General features: G+C 33.4%; 1 protein-coding gene across 1 annotated transcript in view; it reads left to right on the top strand.

Annotated features, from left to right (window-relative positions):
* lrp1bb (low density lipoprotein receptor-related protein 1Bb) overlaps positions 1–20,665 on the top strand; it is a 348,034-nt gene that overhangs the window by 296,771 nt on the left and 30,598 nt on the right. Inside the window, exons 66-73 of the mRNA XM_087804844.1 lie at positions 613–732; positions 7,007–7,123; positions 11,037–11,143; positions 13,656–13,788; positions 15,163–15,269; positions 15,529–15,661; positions 16,801–16,923; positions 17,089–17,211. Coding sequence (XP_087660970.1) covers positions 613–732; positions 7,007–7,123; positions 11,037–11,143; positions 13,656–13,788; positions 15,163–15,269; positions 15,529–15,661; positions 16,801–16,923; positions 17,089–17,211 — 963 coding nt within the window. The remainder of the gene's footprint in view (positions 1–612; positions 733–7,006; positions 7,124–11,036; positions 11,144–13,655; positions 13,789–15,162; positions 15,270–15,528; positions 15,662–16,800; positions 16,924–17,088; positions 17,212–20,665) is intronic.

The raw sequence follows: 20,665 nt of genomic DNA, 5'->3' as shown, positions 1-20,665 counted from the left end.
TTAGGTAAGATTCATGTGACTTAGGCAACATTTTTCACATAATGGATCAATCTTTATGAAATTAATATTTTTCTTAGTGACCGAATTTTATTTTATTCTATTTTATTTTTTCTTTTATTTCATCTTAACCATCTTATATATTCTTAAATATTCAATATTATAATAATCAACTATACGAGCAATAATTGTGACGTTACAAATAACACGTTTATTTTCTAAAGTATGGAGTGTTGAATGACTGTTAGCGCATCGCTAAAGACATGCTAAACTATCAAACATACCATTTAGTTCATTTCCATGATTTCATATTTCAGTTTTTGAGGGAAAAAAATGTGTTAATTTATCTTTTTAACATCATGCTGGATCTTTTTTACCTTTTCCTATTGTTTTTACAGTAGTTTCTCCTCAACATTAGTCGGCTCAAGTCTCTCTCTGCTAGCTCCATCTGTCCCCTGTCATCCTGCTCCTGCACCATGTTTGTATTGATTTCAAGACCAATTGAGATCCCTGACCTACAGCGTCATGATAAATGACCGGCTTCTCGTTCCGTCTTTTTTATCGTCATGATTTGAGAATAAACTTTTTTTTTTCCTTCTTCTTTTTTTTTTTTAGCTGAAAGCACGTGTTCGCCTGATCAGTTCCAGTGCAAGGCCTCGATGCACTGCATCTCCAAACTGTGGGTTTGTGACGAGGACCCCGATTGTGCGGACGGCTCGGATGAAGCCAACTGTGGTGAGTTTTGCAGAAAAGAGAGACTGAGTGGAAACAATGTAACCGCCAAGTGGCACACAAGTGTGACAGTCACACAATTTTAGCCATTTTCACACCACACTTGACATTTCTAACGCTTATATTTACCCATTTATGCTCTTTATTTAGTCTATCTTAAATTACACAGTGGGTTATCTTAACATTTTATCAATTTCAAAGCTATCGGTGGTTCGGATTTCTCCAGTCGTGAGCCGCAATTAAAATAAGAATCATCAAAATTCTTGCGTAACTTTGCCGTAATTTCCCCGAAACGCCATTCAAAACTAGGAAATAAACTCAAATTAAGAGCATTAAATCAGCCGTGTCTGCCTGTTAATCCTTCAATATCATGGTCATACTCAGTACTGTTTAAAATGTTCGTTATTCATTAATTTATTTTGTTATTATTCATTATTTTGCACCATCAATATTTAAATAAAATAAAACTAATTTCGCATTTTCACCCAGTAATATTAGTGAATGTCTGATGAAGCTTCATGAAACAGTGTCATGTTGTTTAGAGGTCAGTAGGTGGTGCCATTTAAAATGATGTGATGTTTTCATTAAAACACTTGTTCAAAACAAAATAATGTTAGTGCAGAGACTGCCATCTAGTGGACTCTGGAAATAATGAAACTGCTTCATGAAGCTTCATCACTATTAAATAGGCTTCAGATAATTTAAAATGGCAAATTTAAGGTGGGAAATAATAAAATATAGTAACTTTTGAATATAGAATTGTAAAGAAATTGTTAATCAAAACATAATGTTTTAAATTTAAGATGCTTGTACTCAGTAAGTTACGATCAATAGATCTTTTCTAGAAGATACCACAAAATATAACATTTTAACGATACATTTTGGGAGAAATTAATCATTTAATAATTTATATTTTAACAATTTTAGCAACAGGATATTGTGGAAGATTATGCTACAGCTGGCATTAAGGTGAGGGAATCCGTTATTAATCATAAGAATTTATTTTTTTTAAAGCCAAATGAATTTGTACACCGATGACACTCAAATCACTCTAGTTATCAGAAACTTTGTCATTTCATATGATGCCATCAATTAGCTTCAGAAATGCATTAAGGTCTAAACAACAGTTTCAACTCAAAAAAAAAAGGTTGACAAACAAATGTCAAGACTTGGTATTTATTATTCAGAATCCATATGTCCTCCTTGAAATAGAAATCACAACCGGAACGAATGACTTCAGTAGCTTCGAAAGTTCTGAAAAAGAGTTCTGCCGAAACAACTCGGAGCTTCTTGTGGGAGTGATGGCTGTCGGCGGAGAGAAAAAATATTGCTAAGAAAGTGCTGAAGCAGAAAGACCTGCTGCCCGAGTGTTGTTTACGTTCAGAAGCCAGGGCGAGGAGATGCATATTGACAATCAAAATCTACTCCGTCCAACGCTGGACTACACACACTGAGGTTCCTGGTTAAAAAAATAATAATTAAATAAAGAAAGTGATTTAAGAAAAAAAAAAAGAGGGGAAAAGGTGACAGTTTGCTCAGTTACACCAAGAGCGTCCATTTTACACTTTGTGACGACAGCCTTGTTAACCTGCTAACGTTTAGCAAAACGTCAGAAGCATCAAAATGGCGTCAACGAGCGACAGAACAAAGCTGTGAACGCTTCAGTATTTAACCCGACACTCCAACGTTCAGGTGTCAAAATCACTACAATGAGAGAATATATTTGATTGACTCGACGACTTTCCAATTGAACAACAACTGCTTTATAGATGTATGGAGCTTTTAATTGTCGTGGTCTGACAGCGGCTTCATATTTTCTTTTATTCCAATGAAAATTCCCTCACTATGATTAAAAGGCGAGGAGGGAAAAATCTGCTCAAGATTTAGCTGCAGGTGATTTAAACTACTTGCTATATTGTGTTTCAAACGCTCCCTGCTGTGCGGTTCCTCATGAACAGTCATACATTATTCAAGATTCAGGCTATTTAAGTATATCGTCCATTTTCTTTCCTATTTCTATTTTTTTTTCTGGTTACCTGGTTACTTTGAACTCCACGTGTTACCATAAACAATTCTGTCAAAATTCCATTTACCTTTCTGTGTTTTCAATAGAAATGTCCTGTAAAGTCTCTTTTTATTGTAAAATAATTTCTGATAAACATGTGTCAAACAAACCCAGGGGCCAATTCCTTCCCGCCAAGTACTTTTATGACAAATATTTAGACATTTGTTCGCCTTAAATTCCCTGGAAAAATGTTTTTTTTTTTCATTTAATTAAGAAAACTTTTGTACTCGCACAATAAAGACTCTCTCCTGTTACATTTTTGACTGAAAAATCGAAATCATTGGCTTTTAAAGGTAAATATTGAATCATTTTTCTTACTTTTATTAATGGACTGTATTTAAGTAACATTTCCACCACATTTTTAATAATTTATCTGAAGCTTAAATTAGCCGTGTCTTTGTATCGTTAATCACTGCTTTAACAACCTAAATTTTTCCTAATATGGGAAAAATGAAGACCAGTTTAATTTAATTTAATTGTGCTATGATTCATGTATCTTTGACCCCTTTGTTTCTAGCATTAATATCGCTGAATGTATCCATTATTTATTCTATTAGTATGAACTTAACACAGTTTTTATGAAATAAAATTGTGGCTCACAATTTTTCCAATCTAGGAGGTAAATTTTTTTTTTTTTTCTTGTATTACTATAATAAATGTATAATTTACACCATTATTCCATTATTCTGAGCATTAATACGTATAAATGTATCGATTAATTCATTATATTAACCTTAACTAAAAGCATATTTTATACATGGGTTGTGTAACAAGTTTGGCAATCTTTCAAACAAATATATCGCATTTTAATGTATACATCTGTACTGCATGTCTTAATAAAATGCGTTTATGTTCCTAATACTAGAGACATATCTTCCCTTATCTTATTATTATTTCTATTGGTATTGGTATTTTTATTTTATTTATTGTGTTCTTAATGTCAAGCAATGATTTGAAAATGAGGCAACGGTTTAATTTAACACTTTTATTTTCTATTGAAAACATGAATTTTTATTTCCATAAAAGGGAAAATGTAACAGTAACCTAGTAAATATTACTAGTGATGGTCTGGTGAAGCTTCATGAAACAGTGTCATGTTGTTTAGAGGTCAGTAATTAAAAAAATTACTTTTCATTAGTTGTTCAAAACAAAGGAAAATAGTGCAGAGACCGCCATCTAGTGGACTCTGAAAATAATGAGACTGCTTAATGAAGCTTCATCAGACTATTACTTCCTAGATAATACTACATTACCCCAAAAAAAAACTATTGCACCTCGATATCATGAACTTCAGAAGGTGTTCATGCGTTACTCTAACAGTAACTATGTGAGTTGTTAGGATATTTATTCTTCAGTAGCTGAAAGGTATGTGTTAAAAGCATCACCTGTTAATTCTCTTCTTACACACTTGAAAGAATACAAAAAAAGGTGAGTCGCTGTCGGCTTTCTTTGGGGTTTCACGTCTGATTACCGAATAAAAGTTGATAGTACTGTAATGAGTTTTTTTTTCTCCGTTCCTCTGACACATCTTTTATTTGCTGTGAGTGACTGATCATTTTTTTAATGACTCACTTTGCCGAGTGTCCTTTACATTTCATATCGTGGTCACATCTTCATTCAAAGAGAAAAAAAAAAGAAATGACTGTTACCTTGGCCATTGTCCCCGATAATGTCTGCACATCAAAAACACATTTTTAATATTTCATGAATAAAGATCAATTTCCCTTTACTTTGCAGCGTATAATTCAGATTCAATTACTTTTACTTAAAAAATCTGTAGAAATACTGATTACATTTTCAATTTAACTAGACTCACATTTGTTTTACGAAGCAATATGAAGTTGTTACTTTCTGGTTTTATTTTGAAAATCTCTCTCAGTACTCACCAGGGAGGTGCGGTCAGGGTGGGCAGGTGACGGCCGAACCTTCTTCACTCTTAAGCCGAGCTTAAATCTGGAGAGTTCTCGCTTAACTTTACGTTAAATTCACCAAAACGCCATTTAATAGCAGGAAAAATTCCTTCCTTGTAATCCTTTATTATCACAGTCATACTCTATGCTATCCAAGATTGCTAATCCTTTTCAAATTATTTATTAGTGCATTCGTCGTTTTTTATATCTATTGATTGTTTAAAACAAATTTAGATTTGTTGTCCAGTTAAATAAGTTTCCCTCTTTTTATATACTTAAATAAATCTGTAAATCTGACACTTAAGGAGTCACTGCCTCACCAACCATGAACCTCACCACACGTCACCCAGAATAAGTTACGACGTGATAAACATCTTTAAAATTTACATTAGAGAGAACAAATCATTTCCAAAAACATAAAAAACCATAATAATAAAAAAGTTGGTACCTAGTGTTGCTTTAACCAAAAGATCCTCAGTGTAAAAGTTCCATTACTTCCTTTAAAACATTCGAAAAGATGTGAAAAAGTAAATGCATAAAGGAATAAATAAAATCACGCAGCTGTAGGCGATTTTGGATTCTTTTCAAATCTTCAAGTGCTCTCTAAGAACAAACACATATTTCCATATTAATAACAAGCAACAACATGTCTTTTATTTTCACATGCGCCTGTTTTTCTGTTCTCCATAAATTATAAACGCCACAGATCCAGGATTCAGGCTGTTCAAGCTGATACTGAGGCTATTGTCTCTTGTGTTTGTACAAACAAGCAGACGACAGACTATTTAGAATGAAACCTTAAACTGAGCTGCGTCTTGATTTTCTTGATAAATATCATTAAATTGAATAAAAGTCTAAGCTAATTCATACTCAAAATAGGTTATTATTATTGTGATTATTACTGAAAGTATTTTTGTTGTTGTCAGGATATTAAGGATATTTAATATTATATATATATATATATAATGTTTTAATTAGTGTTGTAATTGTACTTTTACTAATGTCTATTGTCGTCTATATATGTATTATTAGTTTATTTATTATTCTGATTATTTTGCTTTATTATTTACCCTTTTTTTAATACTACTAAATTTCTTTATTTTATCATTATTTGTACTATTTTTTAAGGTTTTATTCTGTGTATAATTCACTCTTTTTTTTTTAAATATATAAACATGTGTACTGCATGTCTTAATATAATGTATTTTTATATTTAATCACTTCTTTAACAACCTAAATTTCCCCAATATGGGAAGAATAAAGAAACAATTTAATTTAATTTAATTTAATTTATTTACTGTTGCTATAGTGCATGTATCTTTTTATAAATGTATTACCAGCATTAATAGTGAATATTAAATGTATACATTATTAATTATATTAATATTAACTTAACACCGTTTTTTTATGAAATAAAATATGTATATTATTTTCCCAATATGGGAAGAAAAAATGAATGTCTTAATTTTTAGATTTTTTAGTGTTTTTTTATTGTATTTTATTATAATAAATGTATATTTTACACTATTATTTCCAGCATTAATATATATACAAATGTTTACATTAACGAATCATATTAATCTTAACTAAAAGCAGCTTTTATACACTAGTTGTGTAACAAGTGTGGCAATCTTTCAAATTCTTCCAATATGGGAAAAATAAAGACATATTTTATCTTGTCTTTTATTTAATTTCATTTTACACCAATATTTCTGGCAATAATATTGCTTGATGTATCATAAATTAATTCTAAACATCTTATCTAAAAGCAGCTTGTATAAAAACAAATCAGCACAGGTTCTCTAGGTTGTGTAACAACGTTTCAAACAAATGCATCTTCACACATTTCAAGACTTCAACATCTCATCAGTGTTTAACAGACGACTAGTACATTTCCTATATTTCATTCTTTATCTTGGACCTTTCCGACATTTACTTTTTTCAGTCGTCTCTGAATAAAAAGGGCCGAAATAATTCCAAAATCAATCCCGGATAAAGTTTTCAACGTCTGCTGTTCAAAAAGTCAAGTCGGGTATTTTATTTTTCCAGGAAAGTCAATTCTATTCCAACTTCTTGTCACCGACCCTGCGGAGGATGATTGCTAGCACAGTCAGGTATTTCATCGTACGCGGCGTTAGCCTCCGGTGTGCATACTGTTTTTTGAACTCCGTGTCAGACTTGCTCAGGGAAACCCTGAGGAAACGATGATTACACCCGAAAATATGATAGCGAGTGCACCATTAATATTCATGCTCTTTGAAGCCATTTTCATCTTTGTGTTTGTTTGCTCCTGATGAAAAAGATGAAAAGACCTGTGGACCTCATGAATACCGCTGCGAGAATAACAACTGCATCCCAGACCACTGGAGGTGTGACAGCCAGAATGACTGCGGAGACAACTCGGATGAGCAGAACTGCAGTGAGTATCTGACTCCCTCACTCCCTGTCAGCCCGGTTTGTTCATTTGTACACACAACTGATGCACACCTCGGAGGTGAAGGATCGAGTCTTCTCTGAAGAGACCCGACTGCTCCTCGTGTGGTTCTTTTTTTTTTGCGTCGGAAAATACTGGGAAACTTTCGGCTGATCCCGAGAAGCTTTTGGATTCACCCGTGATGTTTAACAATAAATGTGTCTGTGATGTCTTTAACTTTATCGAAATGTTTTTTTTTTGTTATTGTTTGCTTGTTCAACTATTGCAAATGTCCTATACATAAGTGATTTTGTTTATTATTTATAAGTTATTCAACAATAATAGATGTTTTAACAGTTTTTTTTGTGACATAACATGTTTAAAACCCTAACCTGGCATGAAATTATGTATTTAAACTAATGAACATTTTTAAAATGACAACATTTTACTAATTATTCTTGGTGTTTCAGGTGTGGTAGAACTTCTCGTACTACATACTTTTGAGTGAAACCTTAAAAACGTGAAAACAAAACAGCTAAACTTACTCAAATTAAATCATTTTCTTAATGACTTTAGGACTTTATAAACTTTTTTTTTTACCTTCATCTAGCTCCCCCTCAGTGAACTCATAGTTACACCTGTGTAAAGTACATTTTACAACTTTCTTTAGTAAAATTAGGTTTTTGGTGACATTTTCTATGCTGTTTTTGAAACACTTTCCCAAAACAGCGAGATAGTACACCGATAAGTCTTTTTAAGTAGATGCTATTATGGTTTATGATCATGTACGACAACTTAAAACAAGCTTTATAAATTAGTACAAGTGATGCTATCAAGCGTTGTTATTACAAGTGATGCTATCAAGGGTTGTTATTACAAGTGATGCTATCAAGTGTTGTTGTTACAAGTGATGCTATCAAGTGTTGTTGTTACAAGTGATGCTATCAAGTGTTATTACAAGTGATGTTATCAAGTGTTATTACAAGTGATGTTATCAAGTGTTGTTATTACAGGTGATGCTATCAAGTGTTATTACAAGTGATGTTATCAAGTGTTGTTATTACAGGTGATGCTATCAAGTGTTATTACAAGTGATGTTATCAAGTGTTGTTATTACAGGTGATGCTATCAAGTGTTATTACAAGTGATGTTATCAAGTGTTGTTATCACAGGTGATGCTATAAAGTGTTGTTGTTACAAGTGATGCTATTAAGTGTTATTACAAGTGATGGTATTAAGTGTTGTTATTACAAGTGATGCTATCAAGGGTTTTTATTACAAGTGATGCAATCAAGTGTTATTACAAGTGATGTTATCAAGTGTTGTTATTACAGGTGATGCTATCAAGTGTTATTACAAGTGATGCTAGCAAGTGTGGTTGTTACAAGTGACGCTATCAAGTGTTATTACAAGTGATGTTATCAAGTGTTGTTATTACAGGTGATGCTATCAAGTGTTATTACAAGTGATGTTATCAAGTGTTGTTATTACAGGTGATGCTATCAAGTGTTATTACAAGTGATGTTATCAAGTGTTGTGATCACAGGTGATGCTATCAAGTGTTGTTGTTACAAGTGATGCTATCAAGTGTTGTTGTTACAAGTGATGCTATCAAGTGTTATTACAAGTGATGTTATCAAGTGTTATTACAAGTGATGTTATCAAGTGTGGTTGTTACAAGTGACGCTATCAAGTGTTATTACAAGTGATGTTATCAAGTGTTGTTATTACAGGTGATGCTATCAAGTGTTATTACAAGTGATGTTATCAAGTGTTGTTATTACAGGTGATGCTATCAAGTGTTATTACAAGTGATGTTATCAAGTGTTGTTATCACAGGTGATGCTATCAAGTGTTGTTGTTACAAGTGATGCTATTAAGTGTTATTACAAGTGATGGTATTAAGTCTTGTTATTACAAGTGATGCTATCAAGGGTTTTTATTACAAGTGATGCAATCAAGTGTTATTACAAGTGATGTTATCAAGTGTTGTTATTACAGGTGATGCTATCAAGTGTTATTACAAGTGATGTTATCAAGTGTTGTTATTACAGGTGATGCTATCAAGTGTTGTTGTTACAAGTGATGCTATTAAGTGTTATTACAAGTGATGCTATCAAGTGTTATTACAAGTGATGTTATCAAGTGTTGTTATTACAGGTGATGCTATCAAGTGTTATTACAAGTGATGTTATCAAGTGTTGTTATTACAGGTGATGCTATCAAGTGTTGTTGTTACAAGTGATGCTATTAAGTGTTATTACAAGTGATGGTATTAAGTGTTGTTGTTACAAGTGATGCTATTAAGTGTTATTACAAGTGATGGTATCAAGTGTTGTTATTACAAGTGATGCTATCAAGGGTTGTTATTACAAGTGATGCAATCGAGTGTTATTACAAGTGATGCTCGCAAGTGTGGTTGTTACAAGTGACGCTATCAAGTGTTGTTGTTACAAGTGATGCTATCAAGTGTTATTACAAGTAATGCTATCAAGTGTTATTGTTACAAGTGATGCTATTAAGTGTTATTACAAGTGATGGTATCAAGTGTTGTTATTACAAGTGATGCTATCAAGGGTTGTTATTACAAGTGATGCAATCGAGTGTTATTACAAGTGATGCTCGCAAGTGTGGTTGTTACAAGTGACGCTATCAAGTGTTGTTGTTACAAGTGATGCTATCAAGTGTTATTACAAGTAATGCTATCAAGTGTTATTACAAGTGATGCTATTAAGAGCTATTAATTCAAGACTTTTTGTGTTAATATAAATATCATAAGATTTTATTTTTAAAAAGACGTTTGAATCGAGAATTCAACCAAATTACGTGTTTTTTCTTTTCTAAATAACTTTTTTATATTTTAAATGAATCATTAATTCGAAAAAAAAATTGAAAAACAGGAATTATTTATGGTTGTGAAAAATAAAGAAAATTAGTTAAATGAAATACATAACACAATAAGCGACATTTCATTAACTAGCATATAAAATGCATATTCATAATTCAAATTAAATCAAATTCATTTATATTATTGACATTTCTGTTTAGTGTTTGAGTCTTAAAACTAGATTAAGATATAAAACGGTTTCAGAATGCATTAAATACTACTTATAATACATTTTTTTAAGTTGCCATACATGATTAAAAACGGTCATAATAACTTATATACCGCTTTATAAATGCATGCATTATAATATCTTAGGAAACTTGTTTAAAATACATTATACATAAAAGTGTTACAGATTTATTTTTTTTTTCTATTCAAATGAAGGATTTAAAAGTCGGACAAATGTATGAGAATTTATGCATAGCTTGATTGTACATCGTACAGATGGTGAGCGAATTTCCAATGCATCTTGGGGTGTCAATCAAACCTAGGGTGTCAATCAAACCTATGGTGTCTTAATCCTAATCCTCTACTGTACCATTGGTTAAGAATCGTCCAACCCACTTCTACCTATCACGTCTATTTCTGTTCCTCCTCGTTACAATAGCAATAATGGTAAATTAAAATATCTAATGTGTTGTTCCCATGTCCTGCTGTGTCCCCCCCCCGAAGAAGAACTAATGGCAGCCGCTCTGAGTTGCTAAAAGTTGGTATTAATGAGGGAAGAGCGCGGGCAGAAGATCTGATGCAGCTGTTTAGCTGCTTCCTAATCGAGTCCTTGGGGACAAACTGGCACTAAGTGGCAGTAACATGAGTTTTGGCTACAGAGAATATGTTGACGCCGCTGCTGTGAAACCGAATGTATTAACATCCTAAACAGCTCTGTCACTGTTCTCCTCTTTCTTTTCCTCCTCCACTCACAAAACGTTTCGTAATGGTTTACAACAACTGATCGTGAACTGGGGGGATTTTCTTGTGCTCAGACAAAAGTTATTTACCTTTGACACGACCTTTGTGTTTGTCCCGACTCAGAGCCGGTCACCTGTAACCACAAGGACTTTGCCTGTGCTAACGGAGACTGCATCTCCTCTAGATTCCGATGTGACGGAGATTACGACTGTTTGGATAATTCAGACGAGGTTAGTAACCGTGGATGGAGCGTTTGAAATTTCCCAGGGGGCCGCATTATATATCCTGGGACTGTTGTGAGGGGGCTTAACGGCAGAGGGAAGAAGAAATTAATGACGAAGGAAGAAATACAGCATATATTTGTGTGGTGTTAAAAAGTTTGAAAAGATTAGCAACAATTTTCAATGTCTCTTAATTTAACTGTAATTAAACTTCTTTTTTTTTCATCATTCTTATGGTCAAATCAATACATTTAGGAATATTTCAAATTAAATTGTCTCTTATCAGGGTTATTATTCAATAATAATAATAACAAATAATAAGACATGCTGATGCTCAAGTATAACAATATTAATAATAATGGATAATTTCATGTGTACTTTTCAACCATTAATTCTCTTATCACGGTTATAATTCATATAATAACTAGACATCCGGGTGGGTTAATAATAATATAAGACACATGGATTTATGAGCACTTCAATAATAATAATAATAATAATTAGACATCTTGACTTATGAGTACGATAATAATAATAATAAGACATCTTGATTTATGAGCACTTCATTAATAATAATAAAAATAATAATAATTAGAAATCTTGATGTATGAGCACTTTAATAATAATAATAATAAGACATCTTGATTTATGAGCACTTCATTAATAATAATAAAAATAATAATAATTAGAAATCTTGATGTATGAGCACTTTAATAATAATAATAATAATAAGACATCTTGATTTATGAGCATTTCAATAATAATAATGATAATAAGACATCTTGATGTATCAGCACTTCAATAATAATAATAATTAGAAATCTTGATGTATGAGCACTTTAATAATAATAATAATTAGAAATCTTGATTTATGAGCACTTCAATAATAATGATAAGACATCTTGATTTATGAGCACTTCAATAATAATGATAAGACATCTTGATTTATGAGCACTTCAATAATAATAATAATTAGAAATCTTGATTTATGAGAACTTCAATAATAATAATAATAACACATCTCGATTTATGAGAACTTCAATAATAATAATAATAACACATCTTGATTTATGAGAACTTCAATAATAATAATAATAATAACACATCTCGATTTATGAGCACTTCAATAATAATACTAATAACACATCTTGATTTATGAGAACTTCAATAATAATATTTGATGCATGAACACAGAAAAACCAACAGTTCCTGGAAGCAAACCAGCAACCTTCTAGCTGTGAGCAAAGCAAATCACTAAAATAACATCAACATTAACTGACTATGGAAATTATTCCCTTGTTTTCTCCTTAAATAGATTATTTTATCAAGTCATTTATAATAAGACAAAATAATACAGTATAAAAAACAATCATTCAATTACAAGTTTATTTGTTTTGTTTCACTAACAGAAGCATTTGAACATGATCTAATAAAGATATTATTCCTAACACCGGGTTTCATCCAGATATATTCAAACTATAATAATGAAACTGCATCTCACATGGTATTAAATTGTTCCTAAACTTTTATGAAGCAATAAGAAGTTGTCGAGTCATTTTCTCTGCGCTGAAGTCTGCAGAAAACAAAACAAACCTTTCTCTCGTTTAAAAGAAATCCCTATAGAAGCAAAGTGGCAAAATAAAATGCAAGTGGAGTTGTGAACTTGTGCATGGATATGACCCTCGGGCGTAGTGACCTCTGACAAGGTCAAACGCCCTCTGGCTCATCAACACAAGGTTCACTTAATAAATCATTCAGACTGAATATTTATGTTTGTATCAGATGTTTGAAAAAATTGATCTGATATTTCAGCCTAGTTGTTTTTGTCACTATGAATAAATATCGAAAAATGCAACTGTTTTGCTTCAGATCAAATTCTAATATAAAATGTGTTTCTTGTCCATCATTTTCTACTTTATTGAAACATTAATTTTGATAATTTAAGCAGAAAAACCTGCCGTTTGTACTGTAAACTCTGTATAAACCACATGTTTTAATTAAATCAGCATTCATTATTTGCCGAGGCCGAATACGATGGTTTAACTTGTTTAAATGTTACATTACGAGTCAATTTTAGGTTAATATTCATTTGTTATGAATACGGCTGTTTTTTTTTTCAGGGACAAAGTCCTTGTTATCATGATAAATTATTTATATTCATTCTCGGCTCCGGTCGACATGAGACGCACTGCGCCGACCTGCTACAACCTCGTTCTTGCGTGTCTCCCCGGTGCACACTTTGCGGGTCCTCAAAGTCAAATTGTTGTTCTATTTTTTATTTTTTGTATATTTAGTGAACTACTAAATGTTCTGTTGTTATTATTGAGACGTTCTCCAAACCTTCATGTTTAACAATTGCTTGAAATGACCATTAAATCCCATCCATGTATTCATGGGAGGATGTTTGAACTTTAAATTGACTTAAAACAACATTATATTGCTTTGTTTAGTGTTGCAGGATCTAACATTTGTACAAGTCAAAATTAACTCTTTTATCTACCTCTTCCATGATCACCTGCAGAAAGGCTGCGAGGCTCACTGCGCGGACGACCAGTTCCGCTGTCATAATAATCTTTGCATTTCGCAAAAGTGGTTGTGCGACGGCCAGGAAGATTGTAAGATGGGCGAGGATGAGAAAAACTGCCAGGAAACAGGTACAAGTTTTGTTTTGTTCTTAGATTTAAGATACACACTCACTCATTAATTAGGTAAGACAAGGTCAGTTGTAATTGTAATTATTTTCTATATCCAGTATTGATGTAAAATCACATCAAAGACTAGGGTATAATTAGGAAAGAATGAAAGTGCAGACCTCTGCCAAGCAGCTCTGTTGCACTCATAATGTAACCTATTTTGGCACCACAGACTATAATTGTATTATTGTAAAAGTTGTTTTTGTAAAGCTGTTTTTTTCAATTGTAATGGATGCATTATGGTACTAGCCAAAACATTAATGCATCCTTCAAAATACTATTGGATCCGTATGGTAATACTGAACACCTCCTTATTTAAATCAGGAGTTCCTTTTCCTGTGTTGTTCTCGGTATTATCTTGATCTTTTAAGAATATATTTCATTGAGTTTTCTTTTGATTGTTTAAGCGCTTTGTGAGCCTGGTCTGGAAAAGCGCTCTACAAATACTTACTAACTTAATTACTTACTTACTATTCCAGTGGTTTGCAATTTCATATTCATGTAAAACATCAAAGACTAGGGTATAATTAAGAAAATAGGAAAGCACAGACCTCTGCCAAGCAGCTCTGTTGCACTCATAATGTGACCTGCTGTAATAATTAAGAAAAAATGAAAATTTAAAATTAATTAAAAAAGAATAATCTGAAGCTCATTGTATATAGGTAGGTTGTGTCCATTGAGATCAAGTAATCTCAGAACATCCATGTTTCCCGGTTCAGTAGCTGTTAGCAACCCTAAGACAGTAGGAAAGGAACATAGAACACATTTTGGCATCCTAGACTAATATTGTATTTTTGTAAAGTTTTTTTTTTGTCATGATTGCACTAGAGAAACAATAATGCATCCTTCAAAATATTATTGGATCCAGATGGTAATACTGAGCAAGACCTCATTTCAATTGATTTTCCTATTGCAGTTCACACGTGGCTGTTGTGAAAGTATAGAAATAAGTAATAAATAAAAGCTAAATGTGCAAAAAAATGTTATTTTATTGTATTTTTTAAAACCTTTATTTTTTTAATATCCAATATAATACTTTATATCCTCTTTGTGTGGGAATAAATACTCAAAAAAAGACAAAAAGCACTTACACAAAACCATACTGTCATATTTAGAGACTGAAAGGAAATACTATTACTACTACTTAAATAAATACAATCTAAATAATTAATAAAATCAACTAAATGTTAGTTACTACTTAACTCGTGAGAGCCACATAAATGGAGTCAAGAGGCCCGGACTTAACTCTTTGCTCTATTAGATTCAACTTTTTTTTTCTTTCTCTGGATTCTGAAAAAATATTGCATTTTTCTCTGATTGATTCCTTTCTTGCAGTGGCTCCGTCGTGCTCGGTCAACGAGTATGTGTGCGCCAGCGGAGGATGCGTGTCTGCCAGTCTGCGCTGTGATGGACATGACAACTGCCTGGATGGTTCAGACGAGGTGCACTTTTCATATTACCTCCCGATTCCAGATCCGCTTCAACGGTTTCCCTTTCTGTTCCCCCACCACCACCCCCCTAAAAAATAGTCTTAACTTTTAAGTAGGACAGTTTCACAACAAGAACTTCCCTGTCAGGCCACGGAACGTTCCGAGGTTAACGGCGGCATCGCTCACCAGCCGTCGACGTCTTCTGATTGCGGCTGACAGCATCACTTGAAGGGATGTGTTGTTGATTTATGGCTTTTTCCCGTGATGACAGATTGGGTGCGTGAAAGAGTGCAGGGAGGATGAGTTCCTGTGTCTGAACCGGGCCCACTGCATCCCTCGGCGCTGGCGCTGCGATGGAGTTCTCGACTGCATGGACCACAGTGACGAGGAAAATTGCAACCAGGGTAGGTTGTGATGACGCGGCACCGTGTTCTCCTGCGTTCGCTCGCTCGTGGTGAGGAACGTTCCCTGAAGCTGCTTCGTGTCACACTTACGAGACGGAGCTCTGTTTGGAATGAGACCGAGCGAATATTGTATGCACTAATAAAATAAAATGAATATTTATATTGTTTTTTAAAAAACACAGTGTATTATTAAAAACAAATACAGGGTATGTTTTAAAAAATAATAATAAAAAAGTCATTTTATTTCATATATAAACATGTGTTTTTATAATTGTTAGTAAAAGAAAATGTAATTATTTACATTTGAACAGGAAAATAATTGTATTTATTAATGAAATTATTCATCTTTCATTATTTAGATTATTTAAAAAAAAATGCTATATTGTATATTTATATATGAAATAATTGTAAGTTCTTATATAATAATGATAATAATAATCTCTATATAATTGTTTGGATGGTTAATCAAATACTATGTTGTATATATTAATATATGAAATAATTCCCTGTTTGCATGTTAATGATTGCACTTTCTTTTACTAACAATTATTTTGAAAACATACTGTATGTTAAAATAATAAATAATATATATATTTTTTAAATGTTAATATGTTTGTGGGTATTTTTTTTTACTGTGTGATAAATATTTCAAACAGATACTGTGTGAAATTGCATTTGTTTTTAGTTTTTTTTTTTGTAAATATTCACATTGGTGAAACATTTTTTATTATAACATATATAAAAGACTTCTTTTTTTTTTCTTTAGTGTATTCAGTAAAATAAAAAGGTTGTAAGGTATAATATATTGAGTAATCCAACCAGTAGATAAAAATGTAGCATTTTGTTTAAAATAAAATAAATGTATTGCCTTTGTCGATGTACTGTAAGTTTTTTATATACATATATACACCGTAAAAAAAAGTGTTGGTTATTATATATATTGACCATTATCAGTTGAAGCGGAGAAGGTTTAATTCAGTAATAATGGTGATGATAACCAGGTGAAGGAATCAGGAAGTTATGGTAAAAGTAATGAGAAGTTAATCGTCTCTGACTTTCTTTTTCTGACTGCTGACTACTACTTGTCAATGAAACAGTATTTGAACCTAATCGGCAGCGAAAAAATCTTCTATTTTCAGGAGCTTTTTTCTGCCGGGCGGATGAATTCATCTGCAACAACACGCTATGCAAACTCCACACATGGCTGTGCGACGGCAAAGACGACTGCGGAGATAATTCCGACGAAGACTCAGACATGTGTGGTGGGTGGAATCCTTTCATTTGAATTTTCCTAATACATATTTCATTCGGAGCTCTCTCTTCTCTCCTCTTCCGTCTCCCTGGAGAAAAGAATGCTGTTGTTTTGTTGCAGGAAAAAAAAAACGACAGACACGTCCATTAGCTTTTTTGTGCCTTTTCATCCACAGCCCAACTTCCCTGCCCTCCCACAAGGCCATTTCGATGCAGGAATAATCGTGCATGTCTGCGCACCGACCAAGTGTGCAACAAAGTGGACGACTGCAGCGATAACTCGGATGAAGAAGAATGCGGTGAGCGAAGCTTCAGTACACAGCTGATGTGCAGGGAACACACAAGTCGCGGATGTAAACAACCGTGTTTAACTGGTTGGAATAGTTGTAATTGAACATGTCTTTTTAAAGTGATTTATACCATCATAAGAATATAAACCAACATGTTCCACATCTTGTCACGCCTTTTGTACTTCATGTCATGGTTTACAAACTCCATGAACCCTCATTATTTTCTATTTATTCTCCCTCTTTTCTTTTACATGTTTCTCCGTACAACTCTTTCTTTTGGATCAAACCATTCATGTGCTTTGTGCATCTTGAGAGATTTAGATTTTAGAATGTCAACAGATATAATGATGCTTATGTAAATTGTCCTCTATCTATCCAAATCTATGCAATTCAAAAAAAGAATCAATCAGACCTAATGCAGTATTTGTAGAATAGATAGCGAACACTGCAAGTTCAACAGAGCTAACGCAGTTAGCCACCGTTTAGCTAAACAAACAGTATAAAATAAGACACATAAATTACACAATAAACATTACAATATGTTTCTTAACTTAAAAAGAAAGTGTTTTCATCAAATAATGTTTAAAAACGTTACAGAGCAAAAATGAACAGTGGCGTACCTGCGGATAGACAGCGATCGCTGAACGTCATCAGCGAATACCCTCGCTTCGACGTAAAGCTAGTAAATACCTTTCGAATTACAAGTCGATAGTGTCACCTAGTGGCGAAACCTATTTGCTCGGTTCCATCTACAGAAGAGCAGCTCTGTGTCTAAAAAATAAATACATTTAAATTCAAATTTTTATTCACAATTAACATGTAAATATAGTATTCACATACTATATTCATCGCTGAATAAAGGTCAGCGGTCTTTTTCTTCATTTCTGTTTTAGAAAAAGGCTTCAAATTATTACGTCGATCGCAGCTAAAACAAGAATTAAATCCCACGAGATCCCAGCGATGACTGAGGATGAGAGGATACAGTCGACTCAACAGCTATTAAAGCTGATGTTTGGACTTGTTTTTAGTATTAAAACCAATGATAAACAGTAATAAACATGACCACAACTACACATGACTACACATTTACCTTGCTCTAGTTTTTGTTACATGAAAATGCTCATGAAAATTTATTCAAAACTCTTTGAGCTACCTAATGACCGAGCCAAATGCCGTCAAAAAGCCGTTGGCAGAAGCCAAAACTGCTTGAATGTGCGGAAAAAAAAGGCTCAAATATTTAATTAAATTCTCTTCACCAGTGCTAAACGACCGACGCTGCCGTGACAGCGACTTGGCCGAGTGAAGCAGAAAGCAGTTGTGGGGACAATTTCCTGGAACAGTTTCATCACAGAAGTGTAGCACTTGTACACACTCCAAGTCTAGCGCTCTTGATTCCCCATCGAAAAGCAGGGTTCGCAGTATTGGCAAAACAAACGGGGATGAAAGGTTATACCTCCTATTGTCATCGTCGAAACCGGCACCCTAGGGAGTCTGAGATCAATACGAGATTAAAAACAGATTTGCCTTTTGTAACATGATGTGATATTGTGAAGGAGAAACGAGAGAAGTTTTGCCTGTGGCGCACCATTAAAAGGTTAGGCGAAGAAGAGGAGGCAACAAGACCAGATGTCAACAGTTGAAGCGTACGGGTCATGACGGAATATTCTTCACGCCTTTTCCTGGTTCTTAGGAAGAAAACCTTGAATTATCGATATGGTTTCCCATTTTCTGCCTTCAGTCCTTGGACGCCATCCTTCTGCTGCGTCTTTGAATTAGTGCACGGAGCAGAGCGGCACGGAAATGACCAGATAAATGACTTCATTCATATTTCACCCTTTCATTCAGAATGTCCTCCCTCTATCTTCCTTTCCGGTTCTATCGATGCGACCATCAATCTCCTACTCCACTCCATTACCTCCCTGCTTTGCACTCCTCCACCTTCCATCCATCCCCTCCATCTCACCTCAATCCCATCATTTTCACCGTCACTAAGTAGTAATGGTCATTCTTTCACTCCTTTCCTCTCGGTGCCTGACGTCTTACTATATTTCTTAACAGAGGCGACGTCTGTGTCGAACATGACTTGGATTTGAACTACAGAACATGGTTAAACTATACCACGAGGATATCTGAGGCTACGTTGAACCGTTAGCTTCACACAAACTGATCATTTTATCATATACTAGTGATGGTCTGACGAAGCTTCATGAAGCATCGTTATTAAGAGTCCACTAGATGGTGCTCTCTGCATTATTTTCCGAACTGTTCAAATGAAACATCACATCATTTTTAAACTGATAGCGCCACCTACTGACCTCTAAACAACATGACATTGCCTCATGAAACTTCACTAACCCATTGCTAGTAAATATATATGCTCTTTAGCATATATTTTTTTTGTTTTGGCTTCATTTTATGAAGTATTTCTATTCAAAAACTTGTTTTAAAAACATTTTTTCAAAGGACATTGTACCCATGTAATAGTAAGTCCAGCCTACAATAAACACATTTTTACAGAACAGCTTTTATGAAGAAATCAACGTCACAAATGGAACTCTATTCATTTAATTTAATTTAATTGTACAACAGGTACAACATGTCTTTTTTTAACCTTAACCATCTATTAATGGTTAATAGATAAATAAAATCCTTATTTTGGGTTTCTATTTTCCTTTTTAAAATATAAGATATTATTTGACCAAATGGTTTTACACACTGTGGTCATTATAAAAAGGATAATATTAGCTATATAGATTATGGTTGATTCATATATAAATGTCTTAAAAATGTCTTCTTTTGGATCAAGGCTCTCAAACCCTATTGTTGATTTCATTCATTTTTTTTAAATGTAATTATTTCAGGCTGACATTATTTTGTATTGTGCCTTCGTTGATCCAAGGGCCATTTGTGGCCTGTGGAAAATATAATGGCGTCCCCTCCATTGAGGGTTTAACTTTGCGTTTTGATCAAGGGTCTTCATCCTTGTACGACGTCAGGCATTTAAAGAATGAAGAAACATCTCAAGACATTTGTTCAGGCTTTTCCTTGATTTTTTTGGAACTCCTGTGTAGTTCTCTGTGTTATCTTGATCTTTTAAGTATATATTTTATTGAGTATTGTTTTGATGGTTTAAGCGCTTTGTGACCCTGGTCAGGAAAAGCGCTCTATAAATATTACTTACCTACATCGCTTTGATTATATAGTTAAAATGGAACAAATGTATTCAACAGAAAATATAGAGGCAAATGAAATTAGGCCAAAAATGGCTTGAACATTCACTGTGGATCACCCAAAATTCCTCAAAACCTTAAAAACACATTATAAAATAAGATTTGAATAAAATATGAGTAGGAAAAACAACTTAAAGGCCCAGTCTGGATGGTTTTGTAGAATGGTACTTCTAACATTTCCTAGATATAAACATGTGTAGATCACTAATGGTATATTTGTTGTACGTTGTCCT

Source organism: Callionymus lyra, chromosome 12, assembly GCF_982586985.1.
Source record: "Callionymus lyra chromosome 12, fCalLyr1.hap1.1, whole genome shotgun sequence".
In the NCBI taxonomy this organism is placed as follows: domain Eukaryota; kingdom Metazoa; phylum Chordata; class Actinopteri; order Syngnathiformes; family Callionymidae; genus Callionymus; species Callionymus lyra.
The sequence above is the reverse complement of the archived record's forward strand: the minus strand, read 5'-3'. Positions and strand labels throughout refer to the sequence as shown.